Here is a 12,588-nt window from a genome sequence, read left to right on the forward strand (position 1 = left end):
TTATTGACAAAATCCATGTGAGTATCAGTAGATCTGAGTATGTTTTATTGGTCAGTATTCATGCAACAGAACTAAACCATGTTTAGGAAGAATCCTTTTTGACTTACATATTTGTTTGACTGGCAAAATTCATAATTTCATATTATCTGATGGTCTTAAAATAGTTTTCTTTATTTTCTGACATTTTATAATCAGTTTATTTTGGTAAATGCCAAAACAATTGGTAAACTAATAGTAATCATTTTAGCCCAACAAAATAAAAAATTCATCTAGAGACTGCTTATAGTTTTAAAGACATAATTGCATGAGCTTCGTCTTGGTTGTTTGATGCCAGCACATATTTTTAAACAGCAAGAGCTTGTTTGATGTTTTCCCCCCACAATTTGGGGGGAAATAAGACAGCAACAGAAGTGTTGCTGTCTTAAGGTGGAATATTTGGTGCATCCTGTGTGGAAGAAAGAGATCACAGGCATCGTCTTTGCCTTCATCTGACTGTTTTAGCAGTTAAACTGTGTTCTCAGATGAGATAAAGATTTTCCTCAGTTTCGTTTTGGCTTTTTGTTCTCAATCTTTGTATAATCGGGTTGAGTGAGGGCCTTTTTTTTTTTTTTTTTTGGGTGGTATTTTGATGTCTTCATTGTTTGCTTTAGCAAAGACATGCTACATGCTAATATATTTATATTTCTAAGAATGCATCATATCAGACTTTATGAAAGGAGGAGACTCGATTCATTGGCAAACTAAAAAATGCAACCAAAAGAACAAAGATTTTTCTTTTTCTTTTTTCCCCCAGAAAGCAGACAGAATAAAAATATCATAGACACCAAAAAAAATAAATCGCATCATGAACACCGTAATGCTGGAAGGCGTTAACTCTCTGAGTTTCAGGACTCCTCACTGTTTCTGTGTTTCATCCCGCTTTGCTTCTCCATCTCTGTATCTGAAGCTTTACTTTCCTCTCTTCCAAACTCATCGTCTGGCTTGTCATTGCGTTCCTCCCTCATGAACGCCCCCATCCCCCCCCCCCCGCTCTCTTGGTATAGTATGAGGGATCCTGTGTGAAATGGCCTCTCACCGGTGGCTTGATGATTGACAGCCCTGCTGTGCCTGTAGCGCAGAGGGAGGGGAGACGAGGGGAGAGGAGTTTAGGGAGGAGCGGGAGGAGGAGAGTCTGCGAAGAAAGGAAGGAAGATAAATGATGATGGAGCTGTGAGAGAAAGGGGATGAAGAGGAGGAAGAGGAGGAGGGAGCAGAGGGCGCTTTACATCATCTAAAGCCAGGTGTCGGGGTCTGGCTTTCAGACACAGCACTGTGCATTTTACCAGTTCGTGCAGACTATCAGCATTATGCTGCAAGTGATGCTGAAACCTGCAGTAAATGAAGCTGTGTCTCCCCAGAGAGAGAGAGAAGGAAGAGAAGGAGAGCAGCGTGTCTCAGATGAATGAGTCAGCATCCTGGGGCTGTGCTGTTGTCTGTTTGGAAATAATTGCAGACTGTTTTGAAATGCAAATGTCTTGTATGATTGAGTATTAAGTGATGAGTCATTTCTTTTCTAACATCTCTCTTTGTGTTTGCTTCCTCCCATCTGTCTCCATCTCGCTCTCTCTCTCTCTCTCTCTCTCCTGCGTTTGTGGCCATGTCTCTCGCCCCGCTCCCAGTCCAAGGAGTCTTCGTCTGTGCTGAGCTGTGACGTCTCACCGGACGATAAGTACATAGTGACGGGCTCTGGGGACAAGAAGGCCACGGTGTACGAGGTGGTGTACTGAGGGCCAGGGCAAGGTGGCCAAGGGACACGACGGAGACTTTGGGGTGGTTTTTGGGGGGTGTGGAGGAAGTGCCCCCGGTTATCACCTGCTCCCAATCCTCATTACATCATCATCATCATCATCAGCAGCAGCAGCAGCAGCACCTCCGTCTCAGTCCTCTTGAGTCCTCCTGACCCTCACCCTTAATACATTATACCCTCTCCCCTTATTTGCTGTGACATAAGCTACTGTGGAAGCTCCCAAATGCCCCTTCCCCTTCTCCACCTACCACTTTTAGCCCAAGGACAAGGCAAGATAGCACAGACAGAGAGGCAGTAAAGAAACAGCAAGATAAGAAGGACAAAAGGAAATGAGCGGTGGAGCGTCATGATAAAGTCAGGAGGAGAGCGAGGGGGGGCGGGGGGGCGAGAAGGAGAGAGAGTGCGAGAGTGTGAAAGGGCGGGAAATGAAAGGGAGGAAGGATGAGGACGAGGAGGAGAGAGGCAGGGTAATTAGGGCTGTTTCCTGATTAAGAGCTCAGTGGAAGGGAGGCCCCCAGAGGAGGCGTGGAGCAGCACTGTGGGAGCGCCAGCCAGGAGCACTGATACCACACAATCGATTCATTAGCCAGACAGTGGAAGCCTTAATGAGGCTGACGCCGCAGCTCGCTCTCCCCAGCGAGAGGTGTCAGGAGCTGGGGAACGATGACGCTCCTGAGATTGGGGGGGGGGGCAGATATCCACATCCACTGACATGAAACATAGACCTGCTAACGCACATAAGGTGCATGTCATCGAGCAGGAATACACACACACACACACACACACACACACACACACATTTTGATAAACCCCCTAAGGTAATTGTAGGAAGAGAGAAATACACACACAACACACAGAGCACCCAATTAAACATTCATCGCTGCGCTCCCCATCTCACTGCTTAATATCTATTTTATTTTGGTCTGACAAAGGCAGCGTCTAATGAGCAGAGGAGTCAATGGGATTCTCCCCGGGCCCCCAGACACAAACAGAGAACATCAGCCGAGCTGTTCCCGCTAATTCCTCTGGATTGTTCTCCTGACACTGGGTGCTGCACTCACTCTCATTAAAGACACTGTCAGCTAGATGAAGTAGCAGCACGGCAACTTCACTGTAAGACAGACAAGAGGGCAAATTAACACCAACTGATTGTGCTATCGTCAGCAGCCGAATAAGCAGCGACTAATCCCGGTTCCTTTCACATTTTATGCAACTAGTTGCTGTTTTCATTTGCAAACCAGATGAGATTACATGTTTATCTGAGTCATTTTCTCCATCTCTGCCTCCCTGCTGCTGCGTTCAAAGTGCTCTGGCTAAATCTTGTTTGATAAGCTAGTGATTGCTATTAATTGAGATGCTAAAAACTTTAAAGGAAAAGTAGTTTTGTTTTTTGTTTTTTTTTTTCTGGGGGTGGGGGTGAAATATGCTTATACACTTTCTTGCTGAGATTCAGATGAGAAGATTGATATCATTCCCACGTATGTATGCTACGCATTGAAGCCGCCATCAGCAGCATGCTAGCTTGTTTTAGCATAAGAATCAGACTAATCCCTCCTGGGAAGTTATTTTTGCAGGGTTCCATTTCACATGCAAAGATAAGAAAAATAGGAAGAATGATAAAAAAAAATATCACACCTCATCTTCTACATGTAAATAATTCACTGTCAATAATGGACAACCTGCACTTTTAAGATCACCAATGAAAGTTATCTGGTTAACTCGCTTAATATTTCCAGCTGCCTGGCAACCGTAGGACACCTTTTTGACGATGAAAGAAATGAGATAAAAACGTCAATCGGAGAGTTTTAGAGCCGATGACAGGTGGATGTTTCTTTTTGGCGGTTTCCAATTTGCTGGCAGAGCTAGCTCGCTGCAGGCTAGCTTCTTGCACAGCGTACAGATGTGAGCCGTATCAGTCTTCGATTGTCAGTCGATAAAATAAATAAGTGCGTTACACAAATTTTTAAGCCTTTTTCTCTAAACCTGATTCTTACTTTTAAATCTTCCTTGGCTCATTCTCCAAACTGGCAGGCAAACACTATATCAGAGCGCTCTGCTTCTGTGGAACGTGTGTCACCAGCGTTTAGACTGAAAAAAAGGCACATTTCAAGCTTTTCTTTTATTACTCATTCATTTCAGTATTTTTTTATATATAGTGATTGCTCGTCTTATGTAATATGTTTATGTATTGGGGTTGCCTATGACTGCGTTTCGGGTTCGGGGAAGCAAACACAGAGGGATGCACTCACATGGAAAAAAAAAAATTATTTCTTTAGACTTTTTGTTTGCTTTGTTTTTTAAATCTGTATATTTTATCCTTGGTGATGGTGACAGGCAGAGGGCATACAACATCAGTGAAGAAAAAAAAATGTTGCTCTCTCTACTGTTTAATTATTATTATTTTTTTTTTTTTTTCAACGGTGGTAGTAAGTGTACTTGACTCAGTTTTTCAGTCCTTATTGTATAATTATACTCTGTTTCTGTTGAGTCTGTGATCAGTGTTCAGAAGGCATCGGCTGCAACAGGTCAGTGCAGATTTAGTCAACGAACAGGTCCTACTTTTTACTGCATGCTTTGTGCGGCTACAGTAAAATGTTCTCACACTCAGTTCTGCAGAAGGATGAATCTCGCGTTAGGCCGACAGTATGCAGTTTAGTTCAGCTGTAAAAAGTTCTAGCGCGATCTCTGTTTCTCTCTGCGGCATTAATCCAAGAAAGCAGAAATATGGTGGACTGTGCCAGCGAGGAGTTGGAGATCGTCTGTACAGTTTAATGCCTTTGCCTGCCCCTTTCCCTTCCTGTCCTGTCAGTCACTGGCAGCCCTAAATGATATTCTCATACACAAGCTTGTATACTACTCAGAATGGCGCTGTATAATGGCTATGCATTTGGTGGTATGGCGTGACTATTTGGGACATTGTTGATACTCTCCTTTATCTGTCAGTTCTGTCTCTCCCCTGCCTGTGCTTTCTCTGCTCCAACGTTATAAAGCTTCTTTTTTTTCTGCTTTACGAAGCTCATGTTTAGTTTTTAATTTTTTAAAAGCCAAGGAACTTTTTTTTTTCCTTTTCTTTTTTTTTTTTATGCACTTTCTTCCCTCCTGATGCATTTCCCATGTGCTGTACAAGAAATGCTCTGTGTGGACAAATAAACCAAACTTGTGTTCATCCTTTCAGGTGTCTCCTGCGTTGATCTTTTTTGTCATGTTAGTTGTTTCAGTGTCAAATATAACAGCTTCTGGATTGACTGCTTTAAAATCAGATATAAATAGTTCTGATCCTTTTAGGATCAATTATAACAACTTTGGCTCCCTCAACTGTCATCTCATTATTAAGTAAAACAACTTTACTACCAAAAGCCTGCAAACATGACTATAACCTCAGAAGAATTTGTTTGGCAAATATCAACTTTACTCATATTTAAGCTCAATACCAGCACTTTGTCTTGTTTCATTCTGTCAACATGAAGAACCAGTTTTGCCCAGTTTGAATTCACAGGCTTTCATCACAGTCCCAGAAAACCTCTTCATTCACCTTCATTCACTCAGGAGGAAATAAACTTTCTGCACAGAAAAAAAACCTTTTAGTATCCTGCCAAACACGCTACATTTCCAACGCTCAGCAGTTTGAGCTCAACCAGTGTGACACGATGTTGTTGACACAATGATGACATTTTCCAACCCATCAAATTAACGAAAAACGGCAAAGTGGTGATGCAAGTTTTGCACAACACTGGCAGTACAAAAAAAACCCCACACGGGTTAACAATTGACCAGTGAAGCTCTCTTCTCATCTCTCAGCCTCCGCACATAAAAAAAAAAACAGACAGAGAGCGAGAGGGAGATACTGAGGCTCATTTCCACAGATCTGTGTATGTGGAGGGTTTTAAAAATATGCTGACATGTTGGGCCTAACAAAAAAAAAAAAAAAAGAAATAAATAAAACAGGCATGTCAAATATATTCAAAGGCTGCATTTTTTTAATTAGCAGCCAAGATTCCCCCGTTCACTGCATATTTTCAAAACAGGGTCTGTTCACATTTGTAACCATGTTTTCAGTGGGGGTGGGGCGGGATGATAGGGGTGTATCCCCTGTGTTTCTCTAGCAGAGCCTTTCATATAGATGTTATCCGGCCGCTTTTGGATATTTTTTGTGTGAAAATGTCAAATAAGAAAAAAAAAAAAAAAAAAAAAACCTTTGGGGCATTTCACATGATAACAATGATTCTTCTATCACGCCACTAAAAAAAAAAGATCTGAGGCTGAAATGAGTTAATCCCGTGGGAAGTGTCAGCTGACACATCTGACCAGAGCAGGAAAAAGGAAAGCAATTTGATTTCTGTTTTCGCCTTTTTCTTTCCCCTAAAAATGTTATGATTGTCAAGGCAACTGCTCACACTAGCTGGAAACTGTACACAAGTTTTAACAATAAGCTTCGAGACTGTTCTGTGATATGATTTTTGGGGGATTCATAGGAATATTATACATTTTAACAGGTGAAAATCTCCAAAATACATGAAAGGAAGCTTAATGATTTAGTATCCACCTGCATGGAAAGATTACAGCGTTGGCGTCCTTTCCCCTGTTCAGCTGGAGGTTCCTGCCTCTTAAAAGGAAACATTTCTTTGGCACTGTTACCGAGTGCTTCGCTCTCGTTGGGTCTCTGTAAATGATATTATAAAGAGAAGGTCTAGACCGGCTCGATTTGGAGTGACTTGAACTGATGCTAGATAAATAAAAACCGGCTCTCCCACAGGAGATGTTTTTTCCTTTTCTCCCACAGCTAAAGCTTTTGTGACTTAGTCATGACATTGTCACCTGCAGTCATAGAATTGATATTACCAAAAACAATATTTGTTAATAATGACATCCCTCTTGGACTCTATTGCTACCACTCTGTAGATCACCTTTGTCTCGCCTTCAAAGCTCAGCAGGAAAGCAAACAACGGCACAGCTACATTATTTACTGTGAGGAGCTGTGAATCCCAATGTGTTCACGCTGCAGGTTTGAATCCCTAAACACTTTCCCGCATGTCTGAGGTTGTACTGAGTGACGAAAGGAGACCCTTTGTGCTGCCGCTTCCCCTCAGTGGGAGACAGAAATGTTTCCATAGCAAGAGAGAGCGGAGGCACTGTGTACTCACAGTTCACTTCCTTCATTTTTCATCTAAATACTTCTTAAATGCCTTTTTGGCACCCTGCTGTGAGCACACACACTTTTCTGGCTATTGTGGTTTAAACAAATATTCAACAAATGCTTCTTTTGACTTCCAAGATAAACCTGGCAAGAGAGTGACTAGGTCTTGCAGTTGAAAAACACCTTTTCACAGTCAAACACACCCAGCCACCCACACAAACAGTTGATCCACCTTATTTCTGCCCTTGACACTGTTGAAATCCCAACAGTCCTTTCTGGAGGAGTTCGTCTGGTCACCTATGATAGAAGATGCTCAGGAAAGAGGACAAAAATTATTCAATGCAGATGAAAGACAAAAACTAGTAGTTGAATAATGAGCAACACTACTGGCTGTCGTCTCAAAGCAAATCCAACGCACAGATGTTCTTTTGCCTTTAGAGAACTTTATTTACATGTCCATATATAGCAAGGTTCAAGGTTCATGATGCAGTTGTGAAAATACCTGTCTGTCTATATGTGCCCTAACAAATACAATAGAAAATCACATTTAATGTCGAGTGTTAAAGATGAAGACGATGTAGCAGACGCCCCAAAACTGCAAAGTACCTGTTGTGAGCTCTTTGAACTGACTTCAGCTTTTCTGTCCTTTGGGTCACAGTTCTGTTTTTTTTTCCCCGGGCCAGTTCCCTTAAAAACATCTCCAGAAAAGTCCATCTTTGTTCTTTAGTAGAAGAAAATAAAAAACAAAGAAACAGAACAAAGAACCGCGTCTCATGACACTTAGGAGGAAACTGAGCCCTGTTCTGTCACGCATGTACTGGAGATGATACAATCATGTTGCTGCTGAAACTTAACCAGGAGGAAAAAAAAATAATAAGAAGAAAAAGTAGCTGGAGCCTCACAGCACGCCATCTCGCCATCTGCCACGCATCTGCCGCCCCAAGGAGCAGCCACGTGCTGTGGACTCGGCCGCGGCCCAGCTGACCCGGATTGGGGACTGTTTTTTTTTTTTTTTTGTTCGTTTTTGTTTAAACACAGCACAAGAATATGGACCGTATTTTTCCATTGAGAGAGTGTCCAGCCCTCCTTGAACCCTCCCTACACTTCAGTCTTACATCTGTCTTCTTCCTCTTGATGCCCGTCCAACTGCTTCCGAAAAATTCAAAGGCTAAAAAAATAAGTTTTTTGCTAATTTCTTGTTCACTACAGAGGTTTTATTTTGTTAAAAAAATGAAAAAAAGGGAACAAAACAAAAAGTTCTTTGGAGGAATCCCACATTTGCGCAGCTATAGACTAACCAGCGTTCTCAGAGCATTAAAAACAAAGTTTTCGATTTGTTTTTTTTTCCAGAGATGTGACTTTGTGCCCCCTTGCTTCTCTCTCTGTCTCATTTCTTTCACAAACGTAAACAAAACAACAAAGTACAAGTTGAGTGTCTCTTGCTTTCCATGCCACCGACGCTCTGTACAGTCATTGGTGCAGGAGGGAGCCTTGGCCCCGCCCCCTGATTATTAGGTTAACTTGTTCAGCCAATCAGAGTTCAGTAGATGACTTCATAGACTGTGGCCTTCTTGTCTCCGGAGCCAGTGACAATAAATTGGTCATCAGGGGAGATATCACAGCTGAGAACCGACGAAGACTCCTTAGACTGAACAGAGACGGAGAGGAAAAAAACATTTGCTACAAATATTCCACCAATCAGGACATTTACATAAACAGTAATGCAAAAGAATTCACATGTTGGCTGTTAGTTAAGTTAAAAGTGATGAATTTGTGTCCTAAAATAACCCTTTAGTAAGTAAACAAGAAGATGAAAGAGAAGGTAAAATGAAAGAGAAAGAGTTTGGAAATCCTCCAATTGTTTCTTTGCCAGAGAACACAACATCTCATCACATAATCACATTTTCATGGTTCATTTTAAACAAACAAACAAACAAACAAAAAAGGAAATGAAGAGAAAAACCTCGACTGTGGTTTAAAAATTCTGTGTAGAAAACTCTACCTGGAATATGCTGGATCCATAAGGTGTCCGCCACGCATTCAGAAGGTTATCTTTGCCCGTGCTCACAAACCATTTACCTACAGGACAACACACATACAGCCATCAACAGATAAAGCCTCGGGGGAGGCGAGATATGGAGAAGCCTGAGGGGGAGAGCTGCTTTTGTAAAGAGCAGGGTGAGGTGAATGGGAGGAAGCTGTTTCTGAATAATGAAAGAAGCAGAAGATTTGTTCTGCTTCTCTGTGATTAAATACCCTCAGGTAATGTGATGTAACCAAACCATCAATCGTGTGTGTGTGTGTGTGTGTGTGTGTGTGTGTGTGTGTGTGTGTGTGTGTGTGTGCACGTACCGCAGTAGGCAAATTTGAGGGAGAGAACGCAGCTCTCGTGGAGGTGCAGCTGGTACTTGTCAGGTTTGGAGACGTGCAGTACTTCCACATTACTGCTCTCCATTCCCACAGCCAGCCACTCGCCTGTCGGACAGTAGCCCAGAGAGAAGATCTGGAGAAAGACAGAAAAGAGTAAAGCACAGATGATCATCAGCATCCTTTGCACATTAATGCCCATTAGGGAGGACTGCGTGAATCTGATTTGGTGTGTGCGTGTGTTGTGTGTACCTGCGAGGTGAAGTCGTGTTGCTGCAGCTGGCGTCCTTCTCGGAGGTCCCAGCAGCGGACCGTGTTGTCCAGCCCCCCCGTCCACAGCTTGGTGCCGTCGTTGGAGATGTCGATGCAGCTCGCTCCGTCCGTGTGGCCCTGGAACTGCCTGCAGGGAGGAGACGTACAAGTTATTCAGAGGCAGCACTAATTTCTAGCTTTCATTATACAAAGAAAATGTTAAAACACTATAGTTTATCTATAAAGTATTTATTTTATATTTCCGTACTATTGCCTGTAGACAAAAATGGGAGCATGGATGGATGTTTGTCTCTGAAGTGTTATAAGTATTGCCACCATCGACACTGACTTTAACACAGTGATGGTTTTTATGTCTTTAGGGAAAAAAAAGTTTTATAAATGAAATTCTACAGTGGTGTATTTTTACATTAACTGGGGCAAGAATATTCATTTTCCAGGGTAGTTGTTCAGAAGACGGAGAGAGCACAACCCTGGGAAAACCTGGACATTTGGCAACCCTGAGAGTTAAAATTAGCGTTGATACGGGGACAAGTTTCACACGGAGCAGAGCCACACACCACAGCATTCATAGCCTACTCTTGTTTGCAGAGCTTGTCTCTTGATACATTGAAGTGTGTATTAGCTGGCAGAGCATCGCCTTCTTAAACACACACAGGATTAACCTCATTTCCTTCACTATAATCAGTCTTGCTTGTTAGTTGAAAACTATCTGGCAATTTTTCATTTTCCAACTCCAACGCAGCTTCTCCCTCCTCCTCCTCCTCCTCCTCTCCTACCTGACCAGCGTCTGGTTGTGAAGGTCCCAGACGACGATGTTGCCGTCGCTGCAGCAGGAGAAGCAGACCTTGTTGTCAGGGGAGATGGCCAGAGCGTAGCAGGCCGGAGCAGATGACGTCAGCTCCGCCTTGATGCGTGGAGTGGGCGTGGCCAGATCCCAGATTGACAGCGTGCTGGCCTCCCCGCCGACGATCAAGGTCCGTCCATCAGAAAGCAGCTTGCAGGAGCGGATGTAGTTGTCCCTGTTCTGTTAGGGCACAATAAAAGGAGAAATATAAACATTTATATCTGTGATGTATTCTGCAGTTCACTGTAATTGACGACGAGGGGATAACCATATGGAGTTATCCCAGCCATAACTACAGATTCATCATCTAAAAGTGTTTTTATGTATGAAAAACAAGAGTATCACTTTTGTTTTTTGGTCATAAAGCTACATTATTTGACAAAAACTTTAAATACAAGTCTGCACCAATCCATTCTAACTGCGTCTCCTCGTCCCTCACCAGACAGTCCAGCTGGGCCATGGGGCTCTTGCTGCCCGGCTGGCTGATGTCCCACACCTTGACGCAGCCCTTTCCTCCAGTGTACACGTGACGCGTCGAGGTGCTGATGGTGACGGCACACACCACCTCTCCGTGACTCAGGGTGTGGATCTGACGGGCGTGGCGAGGGATTCCCGGGCCCAGCAGGGCGTCAGGGGGAAAGGGCACGGGCTGCATCTGGCCGTCTGCGCTCACGTGGAAAGAGTAGGCACTGAAGGGAAGAGGGATGGAAGGGATTCAGTTTATTCGGTGTGTGTGAGTAACTTGAAGTTTTCCCACTTCACATCAACTCAAGGCTTTCTGACTATTACTAAGAAGGTTCTTTTTACATGTCAGAATTTTTCTTACCTCATCTACTTGTGATTTCTGGAAACAGTGACTAAAGCATTCACACAGAAACACTACATACTACACAAACACTACAACATTTCTTAAAAATGTTTGGATAGCTAAAAGAAGGAGGCAAAGGTATTTGTTGTAATAATGTGTGTACTTGTTATAACTAAATAAAACTGATGAACTGAACTGAGTCATTCATCTGAGGTAACAGGAAAGTAGAGCTAGACATGTAAGGCACGTTGCTAAAGACAATTTTCAAGTGCTTTAAAGGTTGAATACTTCATTCAAGAGGCCTAATGTATGAATACAGACTGTATAATTTAATTAGAAAACATTGAGGCTGTATATTTTAACAGTTCTGAAGGAAACAAGCTATTTATTTATCACATTTTTTTTTCTTTTATATATATTCTTTTCCTTTTTTTTCTTTTACATCTCAAGATTCTTCATCTTTCCAGTCCTTTTCTCCTCAGCTATCCTTCAAATTCGAGGAGAATTTTAGTGCAACTAGGTGAAGATTTGAATGATAGTCGAGGTAGAGGAAACTCACGGTTTTCCAGAGGCGGCTGATTGCAAGCTGGCAGGCAGCCCAGGGACCCTCATATGTGGGTGTGGAGACTCGTAGCCCACCTGGAAGAAACAGAAATACCCTTATATGAGAAAAGAGGTGAGAGGAGAGAATTCACTCATTTACTGGGTAGTACAGAGACAGTATCAAATGAAAAATCATAATAAAATGAGATCATAAACTTAAAAAAAATTCTCAAGAGCCAAGGTCAGATTCTTAACAATAAATGAGAAAGCAACCACTTCCCTCTCCTCTCCAGCATTAATGCTTTCTTTCTTGTGCATAGAATATCTCTCCCTTTGTCCTCTCTGACAGGTTTATATGCTGAGGTGTGGCATATGACAGAGACACTGGAAAGACAAATTATCTGAGGAGCGTCAAGCTCACCACAGGGGAGCGTCCGTAGCCTGCGGCAGCTGCTGCTGCTGCAGCAGCTCCGTTCATCTGGGGGGAGACCAAGTGGAGGCCGGCGCTGTAACCTGCCGCCCCAGGCAGGTCTCCGTTCACACCTGGAGGAGGGAGGCCAAAAGCCCCCGGAGGGTAAGCTCCCTGCACCGCCAGAGGGTTCCTGAGACCTAGAGCTGATGGAAGGAGGAAGGAGGGAGGAAGAGAGTGGGTTAATTTGGCGTGAATTATTAAAGAGAAGAAATTATTGATCGAGGCAGAGAACGCAGAATGCCAGTTATTCCACAAGCTCTAGATATCACTTAAACACAGGATCGAATAAGATGCACGTTGTTATTAATGTGACTGGGTCTGCAGAGGCTGTCAGTTAGTGAGACAGCTGTGACTGACAAGC

The 12,588-nt window shown here is 43.0% G+C and overlaps 2 protein-coding genes across 7 annotated transcripts in view; one reads left to right on the forward strand and one right to left on the reverse strand.

Moving 5' to 3' along the window:
• tle2b (TLE family member 2, transcriptional corepressor b) overlaps window positions 1-2,144 on the forward strand; it is a 68,946-nt gene extending 66,802 nt beyond the window's left edge. For both annotated transcript variants that reach the window (XM_029500611.1, XM_029500613.1), the window contains exon 20: window positions 1,659-2,144. In XM_029500611.1, the coding sequence (XP_029356471.1) occupies window positions 1,659-1,766 (108 nt within the window). In that variant the 3' untranslated portion in view covers window positions 1,767-2,144. The remainder of the gene's footprint in view (window positions 1-1,658) is intronic.
• A 5,776-nt stretch (window positions 2,145-7,920) lies between these two features.
• tle2a (TLE family member 2, transcriptional corepressor a) overlaps window positions 7,921-12,588 on the reverse strand; it is a 37,650-nt gene continuing 32,982 nt past the window's right edge. For all 5 annotated transcript variants that reach the window (XM_029499258.1, XM_029499257.1, XM_029499256.1 and 2 more), the window contains exons 13-20: window positions 12,177-12,370; window positions 11,772-11,851; window positions 10,844-11,093; window positions 10,337-10,584; window positions 9,540-9,687; window positions 9,273-9,423; window positions 8,923-8,999; window positions 7,921-8,568 (exon numbers count right to left, since the gene is read on the reverse strand). In XM_029499258.1, the coding sequence (XP_029355118.1) occupies window positions 8,461-8,568; window positions 8,923-8,999; window positions 9,273-9,423; window positions 9,540-9,687; window positions 10,337-10,584; window positions 10,844-11,093; window positions 11,772-11,851; window positions 12,177-12,370 (1,256 nt within the window). In that variant the 3' untranslated portion in view covers window positions 7,921-8,460. The remainder of the gene's footprint in view (window positions 8,569-8,922; window positions 9,000-9,272; window positions 9,424-9,539; window positions 9,688-10,336; window positions 10,585-10,843; window positions 11,094-11,771; window positions 11,852-12,176; window positions 12,371-12,588) is intronic.

Source organism: Echeneis naucrates, chromosome 4, assembly GCF_900963305.1.
Source record: "Echeneis naucrates chromosome 4, fEcheNa1.1, whole genome shotgun sequence".
NCBI lineage: Eukaryota > Metazoa > Chordata > Actinopteri > Carangiformes > Echeneidae > Echeneis > Echeneis naucrates.